Source organism: Pleurodeles waltl, chromosome 11, assembly GCF_031143425.1.
Source record: "Pleurodeles waltl isolate 20211129_DDA chromosome 11, aPleWal1.hap1.20221129, whole genome shotgun sequence".
In the NCBI taxonomy this organism is placed as follows: Eukaryota; Metazoa; Chordata; class Amphibia; order Caudata; family Salamandridae; genus Pleurodeles; species Pleurodeles waltl.
In genome coordinates this window covers 473531650-473558834 of record NC_090450.1, presented here as the reverse complement: position 1 = coordinate 473558834, position 27185 = coordinate 473531650, and the positions used below count along the sequence as shown (strand labels likewise).

Below are 27185 nucleotides of genomic sequence, written 5' to 3'. Positions count from 1 at the left end.
TTGCGGCCTCATTCCCGCTGGGCTGGCGGGCGCAATCTTGGTTTGCGCCCGCCGGCCCAGCGGGAATGTCTTAATGGGGGCCGCGGGAGTGCGGCCGCATTGGCGGGCGCACGGTGGTTACCACTTGGCAGGCGGCGGTACCCGCCCGCCAATGTCGTAATGACCCCCATAATATTTACCTGGTAAGATGCTGGTCAAAACGATTAAGATGCAATATGTATATTTTGAAATATCACTGTAAAAATTATATAAAGTGTCTTTAGTCTCTTAAAAGCAACAAATGTCTCTTGCTAGCACAAAGTACCTGGTTTGCGTTCAAAATCTCCACAAGGAACCGCAGAGGAGGAGATATGTGGAAAACAGGGAGGTGTGCGTCGATTTCTTGTGCTGCTTCCCGTGATGCTTCATTTAGTTCTTCGCGCAGGGAAGGCTTTGTGTCGATTTCTGGTGCTCGGTCTTGGATCCTCTTCGAGTTGCGGGTTTTTCGGATGCCCCGGCGACGATGTGTTGAAATCCGGCGCTGACAGGACGAAGTCACAGGGTCTGCATCGATCCGGTGGGCTTTGCGTGGAAATTTCTACCGCACGGCAGGCGCTGCGTCGATTCCTCTCAGGAAGTCGGACTGTGCTGTTCCGGCTCAGCTATGCGTCGATCCAGTGGGCCTTGCGTAAAATTTCCGGTTGGTACGCTGGCGCTGAATCGTTCTTCTCCTTGCGAAGTCAGGCTGTGTCATTCCGGTTTGGCGTGCGGTGAATCTTTCACTGCAATGCAGGTTGTGCGTCGTTTTCTGCCGTCTGTGCGTCAATTTCCGCCACACAGGGAGTTCTTCTTGTAGGAATAAAGTCTTTTTGGTCCTGAGACTTCAGGGAACAGGAGGCAAGCTCTATCCAAGCCCTTGGGGAGAACCTCTCAGCACAGCCAGAAAGCAGCAAGGCAGCAGTCCTTCTCAGAAAGCAGTCAGGTGAGTCCTTTGGGCAGCCAGGCAGTTCTTCTTGGCAGGTTGCAGGTTCTGGTTCAGGTTCTCTTCTCCAGGAAGTGTCTTGATGAAGTAGAGTGTCTACCTCAGAAGTGTCTACGTTGGTAGGGTCAGAGACACTACTTAAATACCCAAATGTGCCTTTACAGTGAGGGAGACTTCAAAGAGTGGCTTAGAAGTGCACAAGGTCCCCTTTCAGTTCCATCCTGTCTGCCAGGGTAGGGGGTGTGGCAGTCCTTTGTGTGAGGGCAGGCTACTGTCCTTTGACATGTAAGTGGCAGGCCCTCCACCCTCCCAGCCCAGGAAGACCCATTCAGTATGCAGAAGTGTGCAAGTGTGACTGAGCATCCTGTGTTTGGGATTTTTCCGAGTGAATGCACAAGGGAGCTGTCAACTAAACCTAGCCAGACGTGGATTGGAAGGCACAGAAGGATTTAAGTGTAGAGAAATGCTCACTTTCTAAAATTAGCATTCCTAAAATAGTAATATAAAATCTAACTTCACCATTAAGTAGGATTTTGTACCACCATCCTGGCCAGACTATATATGACCTTGCTACTCCTTTCAGATCAGGATCTACCACTCAAACAGTATATGAGGATAGCTCTAATGCTATCCTATGAAAGGAGCAGGCCTCACAGCAGTGCAGAACGAATTTAGGAGTTTTATACTACCAGGACATATAGAAAAACACATGTTCATGTCCTGCCTTTTACCTACATAGCATCCTGCCCTATGGGCTACCTAGGGCCTACCTTAGGGGTGACATATTTAGTAAAAGGGGAGTTTAAGGCTTGGCAATTACTTTTAAATGCCAAGTCGAATTGGCAGTGAAACTACACACACAGGCACTGCAGAGGCAGGCCTGAGACATGGTTAGGGGGCTACTTATGTGGGTGGCACAACCAGTGCTGCAGCCCACTAGTAGCATTTAATCTATAGGCCCTGGGCACTTGACTAGGGACTTAAAAGTAAATTAAATAAGCCAATTGGGTATGAGCCAATGTCACCATGTTTTAAGGAGAGAGCATATGCACTTTAGCACTGATTAGTAGTGGTAAAGTGCGCAGAGTCCTTAAGCCAGCAAAATGAGGTCAGAAAAAGAGAAGAAGGAAGGCAAAAAGTTTGGGGGTGACCCTGCAGAAAGGCAATTTCCAACAGTCAGTATAAAAAATAATGAGTATAAAAAGGGATACTTTAAACCAGTTTTGCCGCTGATGAAAAATAAACTTTTTTAGACAGATGTGATCAGCTTGCAAAAGATTTGAGCAGTCACTCAAAGTGAAGGGCATGTATTTTTTGGGTAAAATAGTCCGGCGAGACAGCTACGGCTGTTTCCGAGGTCAAACCTGAAAATAAGTGGGGTATGTGAAGTGCCACTTTCTTTGTAGTATTATATTGGGTTTCCCCAGTGCACTGTTTTGGTCATTTGAGCTGCACCGTGGCACACTAATAACTAGATGCATGCATGCCTCACCACCTCCAAAACCAATTAAAATATAAACTAATGTCTCCCTTGTGCTATCTTTCCTAAAATTGAAAGCTTAACTTTTCCATTTTGTTTTGTTTATGCCTTGTATCTTTAGACATAAATGGAATAGGAGCACAGAGGCTTCTGTAGGTAACTTTTGGTAAAAACAAAAATCTGGAACCACTATGGTAACATTTTGTTTCTCAACTAAGTTTTTGTCAAGGGTATTACTTTTACTCTGTCAACTCTTGATGGAATGCACAACAGCCTGTTTGGAACTGACGAAAATACATATGGGTGAAACCAAGTCTCTACAGTCAGTTGAAGACGCAATGTACTAACATTGGTGTTTATTAAGTTGGAGAAAACATGATCTGTACATTTTAACCTAGTACTTTGCAACACTAGGAACAACAAGTTAACCTACTAAATGCCAAACTGAGGTCACTTACCTAGCAGGAGATATAGCTTTGAAAATCATTCTTGATTCCTGAAGCAGAAATAAGAGAAGGCGTGTTCTACCTTGGGCAAGAGCCTGCAGCACATCCCCTGGATGTGCTTTGCCTTTTTAGAAATCCTTTGTTTGCCTCTTTGAACTCTTCTAAGTAGGAGGCTGTTGGAACTTTGATTGTAGTTTGCTGGAAAGCGAGTGTGACCTGATAGTTCTGAAAGCCCTCGGACTGTCAAGGAGTCAGAAAGGACACTAGTTACTGCTGAAAGGTGAGATTTTATGTGTGTGGGTGTGCAAAAGTGGAGTAAGAGACATTTGCCTCAATGTTGCTTTCCATTCGGCTTGCATTGAGATCAACACAAACTCATGTTATGTTTCCTTGTGTTTCATTGTAATAGTTAAAGCTATTATTTTGAACTCTTTTGCATATTTCAGTTGTTACTGCTTTCACCTCCAGCATCTCCTTTAGATTATGCCTTGAGCTCAGCCCATGCTACTGTTTGAACATATCAATCCTTCGCAGGAATCCATGCTCAACAAAGTCAGCGGATCTTTGGATCATGCATAGGATGTGGTAGAACCATACAACTAAATATTTCAGTACAACCCAATTAAATTACTCAGTATGACCAATGTAGCTAAAAAATGAAATCTCCAGTCAGGAATTAAGTTAAGGGGTTTATTACAAACTTAAGCTCAAAGTCAGGTAGACAGTTTGCAAGACAAAGACAAAGTTATAAATATACAGAATCACCAAGGGTTGGCCAAGGCGACAAAATAAGTTCAGGCAAACTAACATTAGGAGAACTAAGCACTCAATAAAGACAATACAAAATATCAATAAGATAATTTTATTGAAGGAAAACAAACATTGTTCAGTTTTAATAACCATTAAGAAAGTTCAAATCATAAAGTTCAGTTTGGTTGGGCACGTGTGTGGGTGGAACATATGTGGCAAAAGACAAAAAGAATAGGGCCAACAAAATTGGAAAAAGGTAATCTTGGGCAACTGGTTACTAACTAAGATAGGCAAAAAGAAGGTTAAAAGGGAAAGTGTCAGCATGTCAGAAGCTCAGTCGAGAGACTTCTGTAAGGGTTAGGGAAAAAATCTCTAAGTCACAGCAAAGCATTTCAAAGGGGCGAAGGCAGAGAGGAAAATACCTCTGCAAGAAGCACAACATGAGGGGCAAAAGATTCATCTCTGAGCACCAGGAATTCTCATCTGATGGGATCAGCTGGGGTCTGCTGGGATCTCTGACCTAAGTCTTACTGGGCCTTGACATATTGAAGTTCATACGGCAATCTGATTCGCCTGGGCAACAGTTCATTTGATGTTGAAGGGGCATCATCCAATAGCAATTGAACATACATCTTAAATCTTAAAACATTTCCATATTTTCCAAATCTGTCATGAGAACAGCAGCCATCTGTGTAACTCCACACATGATTGAAACAAATATTTAAATTGTTAGTTCACAGTCCTGAATATTCCACAGCCAAGGTTAGATTCTTACAAATCTCTATGTATAAAACAATAGATATCTATTATCAAACTAGTCTCATGGGAACGAAGTCTGAAAGAAAAGTACATGTTAATATGATGACATGACATTTTCTGTACAGTCACAAAATACAGGACCTAGCCGCCTCACTTAGGCTAATGCAAATGAATTATAACAACACATTAATACATTCACAGGAACACATTTTAATAGACAAAGTTAGTTTAATCCTTCAAACATTTAATTAAACCTCAATACCACGTATGTCTAAGTCATTAAGCTAAAGAAATGCACACTAAAATGGCTTCTCAGTGCATCACTCTTCAGTCAAACTATCAGTACTTTGTTTAACATAGTGCATGGTTTGTCATATACAGATGATCACTGTGACATGAAGGACAGTACATGAAGTTTCTGCGACATCACTATTCAAGATGATACTAGAACTCATGTAAGGAATCTTGTTTACCTCTTTTACGTCACTGAGGAGAGGGGGTGTGGAAGTTTAGTCTTTGCACATATAAACACCTTCGATCATGCTTACACCATTGACTGCTAGGAGAATTTCGTACATATAATCTGGTAGTCAGACATCTATGCATTTAAAGAGATCGCCTTCTTTAGTATCGAAGCCTGCTATGTATGTTTTCCATTGTGCAGATCTGAGATATATCTGATTCTGAGCATGACAGTTCTTTCAGAACTCACAATGGGCAGCTAAAATATAATAAAAATTGTATTTATTATTATTATTATTATTATTATTATTAGTAGTAGTAGTAGTAGTAGTAGTATTATTCATATATTTGTCATAATTATTACTACTATTAATATTAGTATTATTGTTGTAATAATGTTACAAGTACACCTCCTATGTACAGAACTTCTTGCTAAAATGCTTTCGAAGACTGTGGTTTTTCCCATAGTCACACAGCTGCAGAGTTTTATAGCACTTGCCATTTCACATGACAACAACAACAATAATAATAATAATAATAATAATAATAACAATTGTTAATATTATGGTTGTTTTTCTGCTGTTATTGCTGTTTATGTCATCAGAGATTGGTCGAATTATTATAACTCCTGTACTACAATATTCAGGAGACAAGCTGTTATGTTTTTAAGCAAATTACATGGCCATGCCTGTCTAGCGAATGATCATGAATACACACAGCGTATGGGAGACAGTAGTTGGCGAGGCTCAATAATCAGTGGACTACTGCCTCAGGTCCAGTCTCCCCGGTGTCTGTTGCAGGCCATACAAATTTAGTGAGCCTTCTAGAGAGCTCAGAGAAGCAGTCCACACAAGCAGGGTGTGAGCCAGTGTGCGGTGGATGTTGCAGGCATTAATGTGGTAGTTTGAGCCAACAAACCTAATGGCAACATGTTTCAATTAATACCCACCCAGAAATTCTAGTTTTGTGTTGTGTTGTTGGTAGATTTTTACCTTCCCGGGTTTGTGGTTTTATTGTTGTTTTATTGTTGTTATTGTTAATGTCTTTATGAGACTTGGATCCCAGCAGCTTCTGGTGTATATTTGTCTGTCTTTTGGGGTTTTTGATAAAAGTAAAGTAGTGTGGAAGTTTGTCACCTCTGAACACACTGTGTTTAAGTTGTGTTATGTTGCCTGTGATATTCCTCCTCTTGGACTTGGACAATGGGCTGAAGCAGGGTTCCCTTTAGGGCTTGTTTCAGAGGAGCTTGTGTGCACAGTAAGTGTGTTGTGCTCTGTCCACAGTAGGCCTCCCCTTTGCATGTGCGTTTTCGTATTGAGATTCTGAGGGCTATTGCTTTTGTGGTATTATATCCAGCAGCGGCCCCCTCAAATGTCAAGGGGGTGGTTGTGGGAAGGATGATGGGTATGGGGGAAACAATAAAAAAAAAATGAAAAAAATAAAACTTACCTGTCTCACCATTTCCACCGACTCCTGCTGCCTCACTCCTCTGCTCCTGATGGTTGGTATCCCAGCATTTGCTGGGACACCAGCACAGGCCCCCCAGCAATCCTCGTACTGCTTTCATGCTAAACATAGCATGAAAGCAGCACCAGGATTCATTTGAGCGACTCGGACTGACACTCAGAGACAGCCCTGGGGACTGTGCAGTTTCTCCAGCCCGGCTGTTCAACACAGCCGGGCTGGAGAAACCTAAGTGCACATGTGTGTTTGGCTGGCCGGGTGAACCAGCGCAGTCTGATCCTGGCCAAAGCTAAAGGTCTGGCTTTGGCTTGGCCTCGGTCACATTTGAGGGACGGGCCATAGCCGGGCCTGGTGCTGTATTCCCTCTACCTAGTTCCTTAAAGAGCAAGAAGCCATCAGTACATATTACATTGAATCAAATCTATGTTTTCCTTCCACTGAGACTGCAGTTTTAATAATCCTAGAACAAGAAAGTGGAAATATATGGAGACTGCGGCAGAGTTGAACTTCACATAACTGTCCCAGTGAAACACTGTAACAATAGAACCGAAATCCATGCCACTTCATAGTCTTGTTAAATATTTTATTGTATTGATATGAAGACTGGATGCTTCTAAAATAGTTTAGTTTGTTAATTTAATAACAAGAATAGCTCTCAGTTTGTGTTACATTTACAGCCCGTTTATGTTTTTCAGCTGCATACTTTCCTAGTTTGCTAGATACTAAGGTCCATATTTATGGACTTTGTGGAGCAGGGCAGCACAGCAAGACACCTTGCTGCGCTGCCCTGCATCACAGGGAAAGGGCAGTAATGCTCTGTATATATCCAATACATCCAATTTTCTGTCCTTTCCCCGTGTGATGGCACCGTTTTGCAGGCCCCAGGATTGTTTTTGTGCAGAAAGGGACACCTTCCTCAAAAACAATCCCCTGAAGTTTTTTCCTCTTTGTATGTGAGCTGCGGAATGCAGCACATATAGAAAGAGGTAAAAACGAGGAGAAATAAAGATATTTCTCCTCACTATGCCTCACCTGGGGAGGTGTAGAATTTTGATGCATTCCCAGGTTTACCAGAGTTGGTAAATCTCAGAATGCGTCACAAATCATGGGATTTGCATGGGAACACCAGTGCACCGCCTGCCTGGGGCAGAGTGAGACAACACAGCGATTTGCGCTGCATTGTCTTACTCCATATATTTAAAGCCATTCAAAGCCACGCAAAGTGGTGTCTCCCCTAAACTAGTAGACTCGCTTAGGAGCAAGAGTCCAACTACAACAATTCTGTCCCAGGTTAGTGTGTGGGTTGGTTTTCTGTAATTTTGTGGGCCTATTTTATGCCTACTGAACCGGTTTTTACTGTTGATTTTTCTGACATTAAAACAAACATAGCCTGCAGCAAGCTCAAATCCATGCTGTCTTCCATACTTTGCAAAATGTTTACACAGCGTGTCCTTACGCGTTTAAAACTTCCCCAATTTGCACACATGGACCACTTATTAGGTTTTTAATTCACTAAAGGGAGCCACTTTTAATTTGGTGCCAGGCCTATTTTCTGTCCCAGTCCTACCTTAGCTGCGATATGAGATTTATGGAAACCTGAGGAAGTTTTGGGGTTGTTGGCCTTTCAGCATTCGGCAATGAAGCCTATTTGTTCGCCTTGGTGTGACATCAGAATTTAATTATGTGCTTCTCCCTTACTGTTTTCACATTGTGTACCATGCCAATATCTGTCTTTCTAGTGTGACCCTTCCCTGTCATTTCCTCCCTTTTTCCTTGTGTTTTTCTTTGCTCTGTCATTCCATCCATTTGCCTCTCTCCTTCCCCTGTCTCTTCTTATTTCTTCTTTGCCTCTGTTCCTCCTCACTCCTTGTCTTCCCTCCTAACATGCTTGTAATTCCTCTCAGTGTTCCCATACTATGTCATGTTTTCCAATTCCCTACGCCCCTCCATGTATCCTATCCTTCCTCTCTTCTCTGATGTTTCATTGGTCTCACACTTTCTGCATCTCTATTCTCATCTTCCAGACTTTTCACTTTCACAATGTGATCTTTAATCCCTTCAATTTCTCCATTAACTGCCTGTTCTCTTCCTTCATCATGACACAGCCTCCTTGCACTATTCATATTCATGCACTGTTTTGTTTCCTCAATGTCCCCAATTTTATCCACTCTACTTCTTTTTGACCTTCCTACTCGTTCTACCTACCCGCTCTTTCACCACTACCTTGTCACCTTCATTGGATTTTCAATACTTCACTTATGTATCTTAATGCCATTTCTTGCTCCTGTTCATTATTACTCACTGTACTGCCTCCAACGTTGCCACTGTCGCTTTCTCTCCTTTCATCGCTCCCTCCATCTACAATTTTTTACTTCTGGGTCAGTGCTTTCTTCATTCCTCCTCATTCCGTTCCCTTTGTTAGCCTCTCCCTCATTTGCACTCCTATTCCCTTTTCACCACCTTGAGTCAAGTAAGTTTCTGTACAGAGAGTAAGTCCAGTGTCCTCCTTCTTCCTTGCAGGATGCTCGTGCAGTCTGGGACACCGCCATCCAACAGGACCTGCATCATGCCCCCCATCACCTTCCAGGACCTTCCTTTGAATGTCTACATGGCCATCTTCGGAACAGGCATTTTCGTCTTTGTGCTGAGCCTCATCTTCTGCTGCTATTTCATCAGGTAAGTCCTGCATACTGAGTATTGGGGGTTAATGGTAAGGCCTGAAAGGGAGCACTGATATAGGCAACTCATGGTATAGACTACAGAACGTTCTCATGTGTCCAGTGTGCAGCAGCGAACTGACCATTTACTAAATATGGCTTATGAGGATGGGCCTGCTGCATTAAAGCAGACCTGCTAGCTTCTAAAACCTTTTCACAGTGTGAGAGGAAGAGGCAGCAGGGTAGCAGAGCTGTTCTGCACAGTGCTCAATGGGACTGTTAACCTTCGGAAACCCAGAAAAAACACCCAAAGAATTTCAGGCTGCAGCCTATGTTCTGGAGAGGTTTTAAACCTGGTAATTGGCATCAGCTCTGCAGAGCCACCAAACACAAGCTGGAAACCCACTCTGTCCAGGGGTTTCCAGCTTTCTCTGTGCTCTACATGTCTAGGGGCGACTCCTCCGCTAAGGGGGAGGAGCGTCACCCCCACTGGATTGTGGGGAAAGGAAAAATAAAATTATAATAATGCTACGTTATTATCATTTTATTTTTCCTGGGAGAAGGGGTGGGGCTGGGCTGGAGGGAGGGTGCAGGAGGAGGGGTGTGTGCACCATAAGGTGCACATGTTTGTTTGGCTGGCCATTTTGGGCCGGCAAAACAGACATGCGCATTTTGCATGTTCTCTACCCAGCTGTATTGCACAGCTGAGTGGAGAACATGCCCAGTCTCCCGCTCCCAATTTGAGCGGCGAAGCAGACTGCTCAGGCCAAACACGACGCTACTGTTGCTGGTGACAGCAGCATCCTGATTGGCTAGGAGCCTGGGAACAGGAAGCAGACGAGGACAGAGGGGAGACAAACGCATCTCCCCCACAGGTAAGCTTTTCTTTTCTTTTCCACCCCTCTTCACCCCACACTCCCTCCCCCCACCCTGCCACCCCCATTGAGTGGCAGCCACCGCTGGTGATACTGGCTCTTCACCAGTCCTTGTGTAAAGGAAGCCCATATTCTGTGACACAAGGTGGCACCATGAGAGTTTCCAGGTCTGTTGAAAGCTTTGTGGGCAGTGCCCTACTGGTTTAAGGGTGCTTTCCTCATGTTTCTCCTTACAGTCATTTCTAAAGCTGCATTTTGCAGGAAGCCTTCTGTGGGCAACTTGTAACATGCCTGTTTACTTTTTCGCAGTGTGCAGCGCTCAATGAGTATCATCTCACCAGGCTTCACAAAGATTCACAATCTGCCTCTGCCAGTGTATGGCACCATTTATGTGCTAATGTTGGTTTCACGGAGCTCGGACAATGCTCTCCAGTCTTAACCCACTGTCGCTTGAACAGAAAGGATGCACTTTGCCCTAGATGAAGCAGGGAAGTGGCTCCCCTAACCCTTGTAGGGTAGCAAAAGACATGCACAGTTGGAGTCCGCGTGGCCCCTGAGACATGTAGGGCCCAGTGCCATTGAACTTACTGCACTGTAGACATCTATGCAGCTGTCCATAGTATTGTTTCTACTTGTAGGCATGTGACCCACAAACAATTATGACACTCCACTGTACCCCTACTCTGCATTACCCCTACCATACCAGTATGAGGAGATACGGACAGCTCAACCAGTGCTCCCCAGTTCTGGCTTGCAACACATTGTTCTTCTGAGACAAACATAAAGCTCTGACAATGTAAGTATATCCTGTGGCAACATCCAGTGCACTTACATATATTTAGCATACAGCGTTCAAAGTGCATACAAAAGTACGGGAACTGTAATACTGCATGCAGTGGGGTGGCATCAGTGATTATGGGGGTGGGGTCAAAGGTGTGATTAAGAAAACAAAATATTCTGAAACCTTTTTGGTCGTTCACCTTCAGGTAATTACATATATATTAACGCACAGCTTAAATGAAAAATAAGTACAAGTTAACTTAATCAGTGGGAAATGCACTGTCGTACATTATGAAACCCTCGTTAGTTAATCCACTGAAGAGGTCTGTGTCTGTAAAAAGAGAGCCACAGAACTGAGTTCTGGTTGGTGCAGTGGAGAATACTGACTTGTGTATTATTAGTGCTAAGAGTTCTCAGCCTATGACAGAGGGTACTGTGAATGTGCAAGTCATTATTTTAAAATTGCATTACATACAGTAATAAGATAGGCGCAACAAAATGCTCAAAAAGTTTAAGATTAAAAAAAGTGCTTCCAAAATTTAGGGGCATCTTCACTTAAAAGGTGGTGCAAGTCATCGCATCCAGTGACCTTGCTGCGGTGCCCTGCACGACAAGGAAAGGGCCTGGACTCTGCACAGCCGAAACGTCACAAAAAGTGGCGTCTTAAGGGGCTTGTAAATATGCCCCTTAGATTTTAGTAGTATTCAGGCTGTAGGTAGAGCAGGGTGTTTGTTATAACTGTCCCAAAAAAGCACAGACTTCACAGTTCAGTTGGTGCAATATCCCTAAAAAAGTATAAATTTGTGTCATCAGAAAGCTTCAAGTGATTCCATCAATTAAAGTCAATACTGGCTTCCAAGCCAGCACATTTACATTTATTTTAGGAAAGCAGACACCCTGGTAGGAAGGCTTATTTCTTGTTTACCTCTATGTCCCACCTTTAGTTTCAGAGCACAGGAGACTCCCTGCCTCACGTTTTATCTGAGGCATTTCAACTCTTGGAATTAACTGTCCTGGAAAGGTGGTCTTTTCACAAAACATAGCTGAACTGTTTTACATAAATTAAAAAAGTATGGACACGTTGTGCCCCTCAGGTCCCACCCATTCCGTCCTCTGGTAGTGTAGCATACCATAGCCCTGCAGCAACACCGTGATATTCAAGTATTGTCACCCACAGGGCTCTGTCAAAGCACCTCAGCCGTGGCTGCTATTTTCATATTATTGGGGCCACATGCTTTTCTTCCAAAGCACCCCACTCTTGACCTGCCGCACCTGTGCCAGTACAGTACTGTGATCCACACACAACTCTGCCACTGCGCCTTAATACTGTCCTATAATACCCATGCTGTTCGGGGTGTGGGACCCACACATGGCATTCTCCAATTCTGCGCCTAATACTGGTTCTTTAACAACACTGTGATTCCAATTGTCGGACTCACACACAGCTGGGTGAATTTATCTCTCAAAGCTACTTTGCAATATCTTACGTCGCTCTGAGACAACACCTTAAATAAAGTTACAAAAAATACGAAAAATACAAAAACGTATAATAAAATAAATAAAACATGATGGTAAACTGTAAACAAGAGGCCTGCGTATCCTCCTTGAAAGAGTCTCCTCACTCCCTTCAAGGGATCCTATCCAGGTGGCTTGCTGCCCACCGTCGCCTCTCTATACTCCACCCGACCTCAAGCCCCAACTTTCACAGATGTTGTGGAAAACCAGTCCTCTGGAAGTGCGCTTGTCACCAGTGCTGGGGCCGGGCAACACAGGGACAGCAAACCAGGAAACGGCAGGGAAGGAAATATCCTCCCTCGAGGATCACTGACAGGACAGACGCATTGTTTGAATGCTGCCAAATCCCCCTCATAGTCCCTGCATTCGAAAGATGTGTGCACTATTTTTAACAGCATCACGTATGCGTGGGGGTACTATTTTTAGGGCTAGTCTAGTTTTTTACTGGTTTTGCAGCTGTTTAAAAGAAACAAGACTGCAATTGTGACGGACATTCAACAATAGACATTTTAAATTAGATGCACTGGATACCGTGATGTCCTCATCCGGTAACCGCTATGTGCAGTTTGAGGGTTCGGTTGTGACATAGAGGAGGACTAGATTAACACAACAAACTTTGTCAAAGCCAGAAGGTATCGCCTTTAGGGTCTGTTACCTTTGCCAATGGTTTTTAGAGATGATGTACAGAATCTCCAATGCTCTGCAACATGGGTAAAGATAAAAAGGCAACATGCATGCATGTGCTTACAAAATGACGATGGGTCTTTTTTTCTTTTTGTTTAGTGATCAGAACTAGATAGGTTAAAACAAATGAAAGTAGTGTTCAGCATATTTTTCTTTTTGGAGACACTGGTGGGAGAAGCAACACAGACAGTGCAGTTGGGGGAAGATGCAGTGCAAAGGACAAACAGCACGGGCAGAAGCAGAACAGAGTGCAAAGAGGAAGCAAGTCTGAAGGCATGGATGGAAGAAGCAACACAAAATCTGTGGGTGGGAGGAAGCATTATGGAAGTTGGGGGTAAGCAACACAGGTGATATACCGGAACATGGGGCATGTGGGTGAAGTACCGGGGATAGAAAGCAGAACACTGAGCTGTTGGGAGAGGCACAAGAGGGGGAGCACAACACACAGGTGGGAGATGGAAATAGCACAGATGAGAAAGAGCAACATGTAGCATGGTGGGAGAGCAGTACACAAGGGAGGCATGCACTGTTGTGGAGTACTTAAATAAGAAAAAATTAAAAAGTAGTGCTTCAGAAGTGAGTTACGCAAGGACACAAGCAATGAGGCTGTGATCCAGTAGAGAGACAAACACATAAAGTGGAAGTAAATGTCACAAAAGCTGACGACCATGCTCCAGGAGAAGGACAAACACAAGAAGAGGAAGTAAAGGCCACACAAGCTGACAAATAACAAAGCAAGCAAATGAGAGTGACAATAAAACCCACAAATTGTGTGCAATGGGTGGGCTCTAAGCCCACTCTAAACTGACAAAAGTTGTATTTGCCAATAGACAGTTTCTCTGCCTGGTAGGTGAGACCTAAAGAAAGACCAACCTACTCTCTATCTTCTGGTGCCCACTAATGGTCAAACATTCCATACAGAGAGCGTGATCTGTGCTAGTGTTGCACGTGAATTCATTATGAATGCATCTTTTTGTGTCTTCATTCTATAAGCTGCTCCACTTGTTTTTAACCCATAAGTAACTGTGCCTAATAACGGTAGCTCTCTATCTATAGTACCCCAAGATTACAGTACTGACCCAGAGCAGCATTGCAAAAAGTCAACACTCATGAATACCAATAGATTCTACAAAACAATAACATATATAGGCCTCCCGAAGCAGAAACTGCAAAGAAGTCGACCGTTCTGGCCTGTTTCCTTTAACACACCCTCTGCTATTTGTTCAGATTGTTCTGTATACAAACCTGTACGAGACTACCATCTCTCTGGTGAAGACTAGAGTGGGAGAGCCAGTGAGCATGAATCAGTAAGGAGTAAAAGAGAGAGTTTATAACACAGCTAATGTGATGCTACATTACTGAGTTAGGTATGGTGCTTACCTAGTGCTACATACTACATCTTCACAGCACATTAAACCAAATGTTCTACCACAAAAAATGAATAAATGCGGAACAATTGTTAATTCAGTAAAACATGACTGAATAGAAACCTGGGCTGAATACTGACCGCATTCACTTTAATGTGGGTACTACTTGTTAATTCTCAAGGATCACCTGACCGCCCAAAAATTAATGATAACAGGTGATGGACTATTTCCCAGTCCTACCTCACTATATAGACAACAGCTTGTCGAGACATATATGGATGGGATTGCTCACAATAATGTGGGAGAGCTCTGTGATGTCACTCTGTGCCTTATCGCTCAATGGTTGTATGTATAGCAATACTCAAAGTTTGATTTGGGGTAGTCATTTGTGACATTTGTGGTTTAATATTTGTTAAAGCTGTACTATATGTACCAGAATGCACCACATATTAGCATGTGTTGGCAGGTATGGCCGAAGCTGCTCTACTTTCAAGGATTGAGGACAAAGTAGGCAGTGTGTGTAATAACATCTAAAAAAGCATCCCCTACTCAAGGGCCTCCTGAAGAAGACCACAAAGTCATCCCCTACCATACCCCACCAGAGACCACTTACCTGTCAACTAGCAAGGTATCACGATTGTATTGTGCTTGCTGCTGCAACACCACTTCCAGGAAACACACAAACATTTGAAAGGTCAACATCTACACAGGCATACGCAATTCATAGAGAACCCAGATTTGCCAGAGAGACCCAACTAGTGCACGCATACATAGGAACCACCAGGGGCGGCTCCTCCGTGAGGGTGGAGGAGCGTCGCCCCCCACCAGCAGCAGTAGGAGCTGCAACCTTTAGAAACAAAATGACAATAAACACTGTTTGTTGTTTCGTTTCTAAAGGGGCAGGGCCATGGGGATGACGAGCATGGAGGGGAGTGCACAGAGCACTCCCCTCAGTATGCATGTATGTTTGGCCAGCCATCTCAGGCCAGTCAAACATACATGCACACAAGGGCTCTCTCCATCCCGGCATTGTGGTGATGAGTTGGAGAGAGCCTGCACAGACTCCAAGTCTGCGCTGGAGTGCCCAGCTGGGGTGCTCCACCCAATCATGACGCTGCTTTGAGCAGCGTCATGATTGTCGCAGGGCAGGTTGAGAGCCTTTGCCTGGAGTGCGATGGCAGCAACAAGGGTGCAGTGTGGCGACGAGGTAAGTACATTTTAAAATTTTATATATATATATATATATATATATATATATATACACACATTTGTTTGGCCTCCCCGCCACCATGCCGAGTCGCCAGCCGCGACTGGGAACCACGGCTAAAGAAGTGAAACCTCCAGCATAATTAACAGATATTTTGTGTTTCAAATCTCTTTATTTGCATTTCCAGAACAAAAAACAGGCATTACAGCATGTCACAGCTCTCTTCGTAATTACCACATTTATAACTAAAACAGCAACACACCCCATCAAAGGTTCCCCTCTCAAGCCCTCACCGCATAGTACTCAGCGTGATAAGTCATTATAGAGAGTGCCACTTCATGACTCATTGGTAGTTAACTTTGACCACATCTTCAGATTGTGCAGGGGTGGTAATATCTGTCAGGCATAATAAAAATATGTATTTGGGGCATGTGAGTTCTCTAAATTTCGTTGAGGGTAAGGTGATTTTGGGGTGTCAGAGCTTCCCAGAGCAGTCACCCTGTATGGTAAGAGTGAGGTTAATGTTCTCCACTCCCAAATTATGCCATAGGCGATGCGGCCATCCTTGATGTATTGGAATGTGCCATGTGCCTCAGTGTGTTAAGATGTTCTGGAGTGCTGCTCCCAATGCCAACCCTCTCCGTGACCCCCTGGCTGACTTTAGCGGAAAGGTGAGCACATTTGGTAGCCCCAGAACTGTGTAAGCAGGGAATCGTGGCAACCTCCTATCTATATGTGTGTCAATATCATCGAGGATCATGTCAAATCAGCATTGCCCATGACTGGTGTCAATGCGGAGGGAAATGAGGATAAGCCCTTAAGCACTCCCACCAGGTCTCACTTCTCTAGTGTGGCTCTAGTGACAGCTGAGGGGTAAAGACTCCATGGTCTATGTGGCTTTTCCAAGAAAATGACTTTCCATAAGTGCTGCTCAGCAACTATCCGATCCATAAACAACAAGTGCTTCTTGGATTCCTCCCTGGTCCATTCTACCCTATTCTGGAACTCTGCCGCTTGGTAGTACTGTAAGAGATTTGGGATACCCAGCCCACCTTCACTAGGGGGTCTGTAGCTTTGTTCCCTCTGCATCCGTGAGCGCCCCTCAGCCCAAACAAATTGGTTAATTTCCCCCTGTAAGGACTGAATCAACCCGCAGGAGGTGTCACTGGGTAGAACACAATCTTAGACAGAGCGTTCATCTTAGGGGTGGCCACATGGGTGAGCCAGTAGAGCCAATGTTGCTTCCACCTGATCAGATCATTGAATTTGCTGACATAAGGTCCTATAATTTAGGGTCGTGGAAGTTTTTGCTGAAGAAGCCAATTGAACCCCCAGGTAGGGGATGGAGGAAGCCATCAATTGGATTGGATACTGACATGTAAGTTGTGACGCCATCACCAGACATGCCGAGATGTTAAGGGCCTGTGATTTATGGACATTAACACGGAACCCCAACACCTAGCCAAAGACCTCTAACTCTGCCAAGAAGGCCAGGTGGGCTGTGGTCAGGTCATCCATTGCCACTAACACATCATCTGCGTAGAGGCTAGTACTGTGTTCCCTTCCCCCCAAATGTGAAACCCCCCTTAATGTTGGGATTATCGCAAACGTGCTGAGCCAAAGGCTCCATGTAGAGGGCAAATAACAGGGGCCACAAGCCCCTACCTTTAGTAAATGGAGCTGAATTTTGTTTGTTCACCCGGAGTGTCATGCTCGGTTAGCCATAGTTTCTGAGGACCCATTTGTGGAAAAGCTCACCAAAGCCGATGTGGGTAAACATAGCCTCTAAGTAGGGCCAGTGGACCCAATCAAATGCTTTCTCGTTGTAAGTGGCCAAGACCATTATATCCCCTCTGGAGCACTTGGCCTTGTCCAGTGTTTAGTGTTGTCGCTACATTGTCTATTTGGTACAAAGCTCACCTGGTCTGGGTCAATCAGACTTTGCATAAGGGATCCCAGTCAGGCGGCCAAGATACTGGTGAGGAGATTAATATCCACATTAACAAGGGATATCAGGCGGTAAAAACCACATTGTTGTTTGTCTATCCCTAGCTTAGGGATGACCACTATAGCGGCTTTCAACATTGAGCATGGAACTGTACCTAGTCCTGCTAGAAGAGTCGGGTCAACATAGAAGTGAGCGAAGAGCAGAAGGTTTTGTTAAAGAGAGCCGGTAAGCTGCCCTGCCCTGGTGATTTTAGAGGTGTCAGTCGAGCAATTGCAGAAATGACTTATTTTATCTGAATTGTGCGATCCAGTCTGTAAACGTCCTAAACAATGCATTGTGAACAACGCCGACATTTACCACGCAAGCGTAACCATGCTTGCCGGAACAAGGACTGCCTTTTTCTGTGCCTTAACCATGCATGTGCCAAACTACACATATGCGTGGTTAAGGCACAGAAAAAGGCAGAGTGGATCGGGAGAGGACGCGGTGAGGTAAGTGGGGCTGGGGCAAAGGTTGGGGGATAGTTTTTAGGGGTTGGGGTGGATTAAGGGCTTGGGATAGGTAGGGGGTTGGGCTATTTATTTGTAGGGGCGGGGTGGGGAGGTTTGGCTATTTTATTTTAGGGGCAGTGAGTGAGGTGTCGGGCTATTTATTTGTAGGGGCGGGGTGGGGAGGTTTGGGTATTTTTTTTTTGGGTGATTAGGGAGGTGGGCAGGGTAGTTTATTTTTAGGGGTGGTGAAGGTTTAAGAAAGGGTGGGAGAAGAGAAGAGGAGGAAGGATCGGGAGAGGACGCAGTAAGGTAATTAGGGTCGGAACAGGGTTGGTGGTAGTTTTTAGCGGTGGGGTGGAGTTAAGTATTAGGGTGGGTGAGGGGTCGGGTAGTTTACTTATTAGGGGGAAGGTTTTAGGGCTGAGGGTGGGTGAGGGTATCAGGGTAGTTTCGTTTTCACGGGCGGGGTGGTTGAGTCAGGGTAGGTTTTTTTTTTAGGGCTCAGGGTGGGTGGAGGGGTCAGGATAGTGTAGTGTATAGGGGCTGGGGTGGGGGGTCGGGATAGTTATGTTTTTTAGGGCTTAGGGTGGATGGGGGAATCAAGGTAGTTTAGTTGTTAGGGATGGGGGAAGGTTTTAGGGCTCAGAGTGGGTGGGGGTGTCAGAGTAGTTTAGTTTTTAGGGACAGGGGAGGGGGGTCAGCTAGTTTTTTTAAGGGGTCAGGGCGGGTGGGAAGTTGGGGTAGTTTAGTTTTTAGGGATTAGTGTGGGTGGCTCAGGGAAGTTTAGTTATTGGGGGAAGGTTTTAGGGCTCAGGGTGGGTGAGGGGTGTCTTGGTTGTTCATTTATCAGGGGTGGGGGTAGTTTTGGGGCTCAGTGCAGGTGGGGGGTTGTATGACAGAACCATGCATGCCGTTTCTACATATGCCTTTAGAAAGCATACTTTTACAACAAAGGTTGTTGTTAAGGCATGCTTTGTTCCGGCATGTTTGGTTCTGTCATACAACAATCCAGGGTGGTTGCCTGCTCTCGTGATAGTGCTTGCCTTTTTAAGATATAGAACTAGTCCTTCCAGAGCCAGGGTGTGCCCTGAGTACAGCTCCTTGTAGAAATCTCGAAAGGAGGAAGCTATGGAGATGTCTTCCACAATTTCAGAGCCGTCTGCGGCTTGTAGAGAATACATAGCTGATGCCTGCCGCTGTGCTTTTGGTCTATTAGCCAACAGGCACCCACACCTATTTCCCCTGACATAAAAGGAACGTTGGAACTGAAGTGCAGCATATTCAGCCTTATCCAAATCAAGGCCCGCCAATTGTGCACGTGCTGCTTCCATTTGTCACCAAACCCTCGGGGCACCTGTGCACTTGTGTATGCATTTGTGTTCCTGCACTTGCTGTTGCAAGCACACCTTCTTGGGAGTTTGGTGTCCACCACAGAGACAACAATTAATTCCCCTCACTTAACAGCATTTTGAGTTTCCCAAAGTGTGGTGATGAGAGTAACAGCTGTATCATTTTTTGCTAGGAAGTCTGCTATTGCTTTGCTTGATTAACCTTTTTCACTACCTCGGGCCTATGCAGTAGGGTTTGCCAAATCAACATGACCGGAAGGGGTGTCACCACCAGGGGGTGGGCCAGGGTAAGGGATACTGTGGTGCGGTCTGATGAGGATTGTAGTTCAAGCTCTGATGCTGTTGATAAAATTTGAAGCTCCCTTGTCCCCAGGAAGTGATGAAGACGGGTATTCATTTTATGGTCATGTGAGTAGAATGTGTAATCATGAGTCTGTGCCTGTTTTTCTCACCAGAGGTCCCTCAAACCCATCTCTTGCTGCCATTGTGCTCCCTCCCATGACAGGGCCCCAGTGTGACCATAGTTCTGTGCTGATCGATCGAGGTCATTGTTCAACACTAAATTGTGGTCTCCCAGCAGGAGCACCATCCTTTCCTGGGTGGACATTCCACCTCTGCCATCACCCGGCGTAGGGAATGTTCCTGTCCGTCATTTGGGGGGTATATGGATCCTAAGGGAAATGTTTAGTTGCCTACTCTCAAAGCATGTGCCAGAAGCCTGCCTTTAATTTCAACTAGTTTGGGCCTCTCCTTGTTGTGAAAAGAGCAGGATACCAGTATAGCTACCCCTGCAGTCTTAGAGGGGGCAGATGAGAAGAATTGCTGTGTGAAGCAGACATTTGCTCCAGATTGTTTAGGATAGGATAGAATGGCCCAGCAGTTGATTTGGTTGTTAAGTCCCTTCATATTAAGGGTGATTACTTTAGAGTAGTATGTGTATCTTGGGTATAAGGGATATGCAGTGATGTGGAGCCCCATCTTCTCTCCTATGAATCCGACTCTGACTTTTGCTGAATCAGTGTGTGAGTCAGTAATGTAGTGCAACATCATGGTCTGTGAGTCCCCCCTTCAAGTAACCATAATGATAAAGACAACATTGTTCTTGGCCTCAAAGCCTCAGAAGATAACTAAATGCCCCGCTGGGAATTAGGTTTCCAGGTTCATACAGTGGTTCAAAGGTTCCCGTCTTCTGCCCTGCATTCCACCTGCCTCAAGTATTAATGCTGTCTTGGGAGTCCCAACGTTACTAATGTTACATCCGTCGCCAATTAGCGTCTGGGTCATGAGTTAGTTTCTCCAGCCCCCCTCACCTCTCCATCGGTATGGTCTCTGGGTCTGCTCGCTGCCACGGAAGTGTGGCTTTGTGTCTTTGCCATTGCAAGCGTTTGCGGGCTTTCCAGCCTTGGGGGCTGGGATGCTGGCCATCGTTAGTGGACTCCTCAATGCCCAGGCCTCCGTGAGTGATTGAAGCTGGTGAAGTTTGCAATCTAGGTGAAAGATTATCCAGAATGAGTGGCCCCAGGAGTATGAAATGCCTTTATTCCGCAGGTAAGCAGTCACTGGGCCAAAGTCACTGTATTTTTGCAGTATGATGGCTACCAGATCCTGTTATAGCATAGGCGTGTGTCCTCTAGATTGCACAGGGTGGTCGTCTCAGGCTTTGCGGAGACTGTATTCCTGCAGCTGAAAGTCATAGATGCATAGCAATATGTCTGCTAGAGAAGCGATCTCCGGTTGTGGGAGGTCTACTCTGTCTAGCCTTATCTCCTTGTTTGGTGGTGATTTGAGGATATCAAGAAAGAGGTCCTTGACAGAGGTTCCCAGGCCAATACCTTGAGCATTCGTCAGCTCCCTCTGATGCTTATATTATTTTGTCCCTACCAGTGTTCCAGATCCTCAGCTTGGGCTTGTGATACAATCTTTTGCTCCCTAAGAATAAAGACGTCCTGCTGTAGCTGCTCAACTTGTTCGTCCCAGCTGGTTTCATGGTCCTTGAGAGTAGAAACCCTGTTGTCCACTTCTTCAAGATCTTGGCGGACCTCCCTGAGATTGTTTGATGAGTCTTTTTTGACCATCTGGAGGTCATCATGGAGGGACCCAACTAAGGCCTTTGGGAAGGATCTAGTCACTGGTCCCTTCATATCTTCACTATCTGGTGGGTGCTCTGGGCCAGCTGACTGTGGCCGATCTCTGGCCTGCTTGGTCAGCATTTCTTTAAGGAACAATCTTTTTCACCCTTGCCACAGCTATGGCTGCTCAATCTACAGGAGTTCAACACGGGACAGGTGCATGCTCAGAGGCCATATATGTAGTCTCAATGGTGGATCCTTTAGTGCTCCATAAGCTGCGAAGTCCAGCATAGGGGTCTTGGCAAGCCCAAATGTCTTCTTGTCACTCCCTTTGGCGACTCCGGCCGCCCCATGTGTGCCTCACTAGGAGTCCAGACCCAGCCATCCCCAGTCAGCACTGACCAGCATGTGAGGCAGCCTCCACATGTCCCTCAAATTACACCGGACTGTGATATGTGTCTACCGAGTCACTCTAGTCTCCCATCAAGTTGTCCTCTCCATGAGCAATCCACTGAGGTCTCCACCGGGGTCCCCTAGGTTAAGCTCACCTCAGCCTTCCAGACCACTGGGTCTGGGTGTGGCGCTGGCCTGGGCCTTCGATGTCCCTGTTGGGTGGTGGGTGCTGCAGCCTCTTGAATGTCAGAGGGGCCCTGGGCTACGGGTTCACTGCTTGCCGGTGTGGTGCTGGTCATTGAGCCTGCTATCAGAGGTGTGGACAATGGGATATGCAGCAAATCATGCTGGGGTTGTACATCTCAGCAGATCATCTCTCTCCAACCCCAGGGTCAATGATGGGAATCACTGTGCTTGGGACCCCCAAGTGCTGCTTTTGCCGCTGTCTGTAACCCTCTGAGGATAAGATCAACGACTTCAGGGTGTAGCTGGGAAGTCAGACAAGGGATCTCTCTCCAAAAGATGCCTGAAGAATTAAATGCAGTGAGTGCTGTAGATGCTGGCGGTGGTGGGAGCGGGCCCCCGGCATTTTCCAGCCATGCCCCTTATCTCCCGGCCACTATACCGCTATGCTGCCCCCAACAAGTGCCAGGCTAGTGTCTCTCCTGGGACCAGGAGACCCGTAGTTCTAGGGACCGTCCCCCTCATGTCCTGGGTGGTTGGTATCTCGCACCCATTAAGGTGCAGGTGGTGGGTTGCATCAAGGAATCTCAGGCATCCTTCCGAGGGCGATGGGGTCCACTGGGTCAGTCCAGGCCCAGCGTGAAGAGCTCCAAGCCATTGGTGAAGAATCAGTGCTCAATCATCGCTCGGAGGCCAGCTTCTCTATCGTCTGCTTTTGTGGGTTGTCGCACGAGGCCCCAAGGACACTCCAACAGTAGGCCTCAGGACCAGAGCGTGTGAGGCAGGCCTCACTTCCCCTGAAGTGAAGCTTTTAGTGCGTGGGTCTGTGCTACTCAGCTCCCGAGTTGGTCGTCTCTCATCTGTGCTGGGGTGTGGGAGAACACTGCCATGCTGATGGTCAGGCCCATGGAGGCGAAGTGTCAGAAATGGAGCTTCTGGTTGGCTAGGTTATGTACCTCATCCAAGCAGGATTCACCCACTCTAGTCAGGGTAAGTCAGATATATATAACTATATATATATATATATATATATATATATATATATATATATTCAAAATGTAGTCAAACTACAAAGATCAAATTATCAGATTGCAAGGTATGTCACTTCGACTCCAGGTGTCGTAGGCAGAGGCCGTTTAGTACCTTTATTAGATGGGCACGAGGCACGAGGCCTGAAAATGGGGATGTGCTTTCGCTTCAAGTAACTACGGTAACTCCCGGGTCGCTCTCTCAGTAGTCAAACGGTTGGGAATGGTGCTTCTGGTGAGGCTTGGTTGTTCTCCCCTGCACCGCAGGAAAGAAATGCTGGTGTGGGGGCGAGGACTCAGGGCTGAAAGGAACTGCACTGCACTTGGTGGGACAGAGCACACAGACAAGGCCATGGATACACCTTAGTATGGCTTGGGGTGAGATGATGCTGGGCAGCAGTCAGCAGGAAGTGGAGACGCTCAGCAAAGTCTGGCAGCAGTTTCTCAAAACAGTCGAAAACATAGCAACGTGGCAGTCCCTCTAGCACAGCAGCCATTACTCCAGGAGGGTTCCTTCTTGGTCCAGGGGTGATCTGACAAGTGTGTCAGGAGGCCCACTACTTATACAGGAAAGTGCCTTTGATGTGGAGGATGACCAGAAAATAATGCGAGTGAAGTACGTAGGTCCTCCTTTCAAGTCAATCTTGGCTTCGGACAGCCAGTGGTGGGTAATGAGCCCTCCTGTGTGGGCCCCAGCCCTTACCCTTTTAGATGTAAGTGTGAGGTCCTCCCCTGCCCTTCCCCAGGAAGACTCATTAGTATGCAGATGAAGGCAGATATGGTTGAGTATCCTGTGTTGTCAGTGTGTGAAGGGAATGCACAAGTGGAGCTGTCACCCGCCCCAAGCCTGATGTGTATTGGAGAGAGGCCGTAGGCTCACAGGCAGTAAGTGCATAGAAATGTCCACTTTTGAAAAGTGGCATTTCTAAAATAGTAGTAATAAATCCAACTTTACTAGTAGAGAGGGTTTATTATTACCATTTCAGTGGTACTAAACATGACCCAGCCATCCCACTTAGATCAGGAATTGCAACTTAAAGTTATTATAAGGAAATCCTAATGCTGGCCTATGAGAGGGGTAGGCCTCACAGTGATGAAAAACACTTGAGGGTTTTTTCAGGACTTGGACATAGAAACTGGAATGTATGTGTCCTGCCTTTTTACTTACATAATACACTGCCCTATGGGCTCCCTAGGGCCTGCCAGAGGGGTGGCATGTGTAAGAAAGAGGAAGTGTAGGGCATGGAAAGTGGTTCTAAATGCCAAGTCGGGGGCAGTGAGACTGCACACACAGGCTCTGTAGTGGCAGCCCTGAGACATGTTTACAGAGCTACTTAAGTGGGTGTCATAAGCAGTGCTGCAGGCCACGAGTAGCATTTAATTTTCAGGCCCTGGGCATGTGATATACCACTCCACAAGGGACTTACAGGTAAGTTAAATATACCAGTTTTGGATACACCAAGGTTACCATGTTTTAGTTGAGAAGCCCGTGCACTTTAGCACTGATTAGCAGTGGTAAAGGGCTGAGAGTCCTAAGGCCAACAAAAAGATACAGCAACAAAACAGAAGGTAAAGGCAAAAAGTCAGGGGTAAGACCACCCTAAGGATGCCAGGTCTAACAGGAAGCATTCAGGCCGTTGTCTGACTTATTTTCGCTGCAACATGGCCACCACCATTTCACTACATGCGTCTTGCCTCATCCAGCACACGCTTATCCCCGGGGTCTCAGCTCAGTGCCAGGGGCCTCCCCAGGGGTCTATCTTCGTGCCGCGAAATCTCCGGTGCTCGTGCAGGCACTGTGAACTCATACTGTAAAGTCTTTAGGGTATTCAGCTCGGCCAGGTCGGTGGCGCGGACAGAGAGATGGAGAAGCACATCCTACCAGCCTGCCATCTTGGCCACGCCCCTTGACAGATATTTTAAGCTGGCTGCTGGTCTTCTTCAGTGCTTAATTTGTGAAAGAAATTGTGCCGGTGTCCAAAGCTCTGCTGAGAATCCGTTGGCCAGTGCAATTAAAAGACAGCATGCCAAATACCAAGGCTGGTAGTCTTTAAGCCTCTACCATACACTCCCTGCCCCTTTTTCTCACTAGTGCAGTCTCTTGCTTTCTGTTTGTGATGATTTTGTTATCTTTTTCTTTCTCATCTGTGTGTTTTGCTCTCAGTAAATATCTGATATGGAAAAATAAGTGCTGCTTCTCAAATATAAGTGCTGGTGTTCCCCCTCCCCGGCTCAAATTAAGCACTGGCCCTCTTTCTCTGCAGTTAATTATGTTATTTGATTCTGCTCAAGGCACGCACTTACTGCTCTGAAATGAGTAATGCCAAAGTTAACAGGTCCTGATTAAACTTGACTTTACTAATACTAACGATATATTCACTCCTACAAAATGTCACAGCACATCATCGCAACTATTTTTTTTTTAATTTACTGATCTGAGATGGAATGGTAGATTAAATTAAATGTAGCACAAAATTGCATTATTAACAATGAAAGAAGCACAATGAACGAAGCACATGGGCATACAACACGGAATATGAGGCAGAAAACTACATGGATGCGACAGCAGTTCGGTGGGTTAACAAGCACACAGGCGAGACAGCAACATGCAGCATGGGGTAAAATGGTAGTGCACAAGAGCACACAGCACAAGAGTGACATGGAGCACTGGATGATGGGGAGAAACATACAAGGAAGATAGCTAGCTTATGGAATGCTTCAGGGGAAAATTGTTCCTAGAAAGCTAGCACTCATGGAAGAAAAGGAAGAGCCAGTCAAAGAGTTAGTAAAAAAAGGCTATGCTCTGTGAGAGGGACAAAAACAAGATGGACAGCCTTAAACAGAGCCAGCTAATAGAAAGCAAGCAAATGTAACTGTCAAAAGGCAAAGCCACTGGTAAGCAAAGGTTGGAATGCATTTGCAGGTCAGTTTTCAGCATGTCTCCAATATGTCTTTGCAACCAGACAGCTGTTCTGCCTGGTAGGCTTCAACCTACAAAGTACCTCAGGGTATATATACATATATGGCACACTTTCCCTGTTTGCACCCGGCATACTGTTAAACGTGTGCTCCAGGCTCCCTAATACAATGAATGTGCCTCCCCCCAGGGGTGGCAACAAATTCATACCTGACCTGTGGACTGCGCATTCAGTGACATACTGAACAGATGTTTATAAGCTGTTTCCGTGGACAGACGTCAATTCGGCTGCACTTTAAAGAGGGTGCAAAGATCCCCTAGTAGGCAGGTGCATTGTGCACCCACCTCCAGGGTTGTCTGAGGAATCCATGGTTCATCCTTCCCCCCATCTAGAGGGCTGCCCTAAGGGGAAGCACTGAGAGAACGCCACCATTTTGTGTTGCAGGCTGTCAGTGCACTTATTATGAGCATGTTAGTCTCTACACCTGTAAAACAGCTTGGGAGCAGAGGCAAGGTGATTTCCTCAATTGCGTAGAGGCATTCTGCAAATGAGGGAACACCCCCTCATAATAGCACTGAAGCTACATATGTGCCAGCAGTATTACAGAATGGGTCACTAAAGTGCCTGTGGCCTCTCCTGTAATATCAAAGTGGCCCGGAGGCACACAAAGCAGGCGCACAACCCCATTGCACTCCAAGGGCACTTTCCGTATTATGGCTCCCGAACTTTCACTATGCAATGCGTAACCTTTGTGATTAAGGCGGGAGGACAGCAGGAATATGAAATAGATAAACAACCTGCAGAGCAGGACACAGACAGCTGTTGACACAGACTGAAATTGGAATATTAAGGGAGGATCTGGGGCAAGTAAACATGCATCCCGTCTGAGCAAAGCAGCACATTATAGCTCTTTTAAAAAATAAGGGCCATATTTGCATCTATGTGCAAACATAGGGCTTGAAATTAAAAGTTTGTGATCACTTTACACCCTCGCAGTTTTCTGCTAATAGATTCCAGCAGATCAAACCTGTTGAAGTTTTTCGAGAGGAGAGGGTCTTCAAAAAAAGGTGTTGGTAACTTGAACTAGAGGATATTTACCACAGGTGGGAATTACTTCTCCCTGGGGTAAAGGTATTTACCATGTTCAGAAAATTACCCTCCCTATTTTGACCATTTTTTAATGAAGGCCTTAGAGGCCAGGGCGCTTCACATTAGTGTAATTTATCCAAGGGATTGCCAGGTCTCCAGGATTTCAACTTGCTGGATCCTGAGCAGAATCAATAAATCAAGCGACTGGCACATTCGGCTACAGGGATGCTGTCAAGCAGGACTTCTGGGGTAAAGATCAAGTACTTCAGGGGCAGCCCCTCCGCTATGGCAGTGGAGTGGCGCCAGCTGA

General features: G+C 45.7%; 1 protein-coding gene across 1 annotated transcript in view; it reads left to right on the top strand.

The window, feature by feature from the left end:
* RNF122 (ring finger protein 122) overlaps window positions 1-27185 on the top strand; it is a 189616-nt gene that overhangs the window by 92577 nt on the left and 69854 nt on the right. The window contains exon 2 of the mRNA XM_069213816.1: window positions 8843-8998. Within this exon, the coding sequence (XP_069069917.1) occupies window positions 8844-8998 (155 nt within the window). The 5' untranslated portion in view covers window position 8843. The remainder of the gene's footprint in view (window positions 1-8842; window positions 8999-27185) is intronic.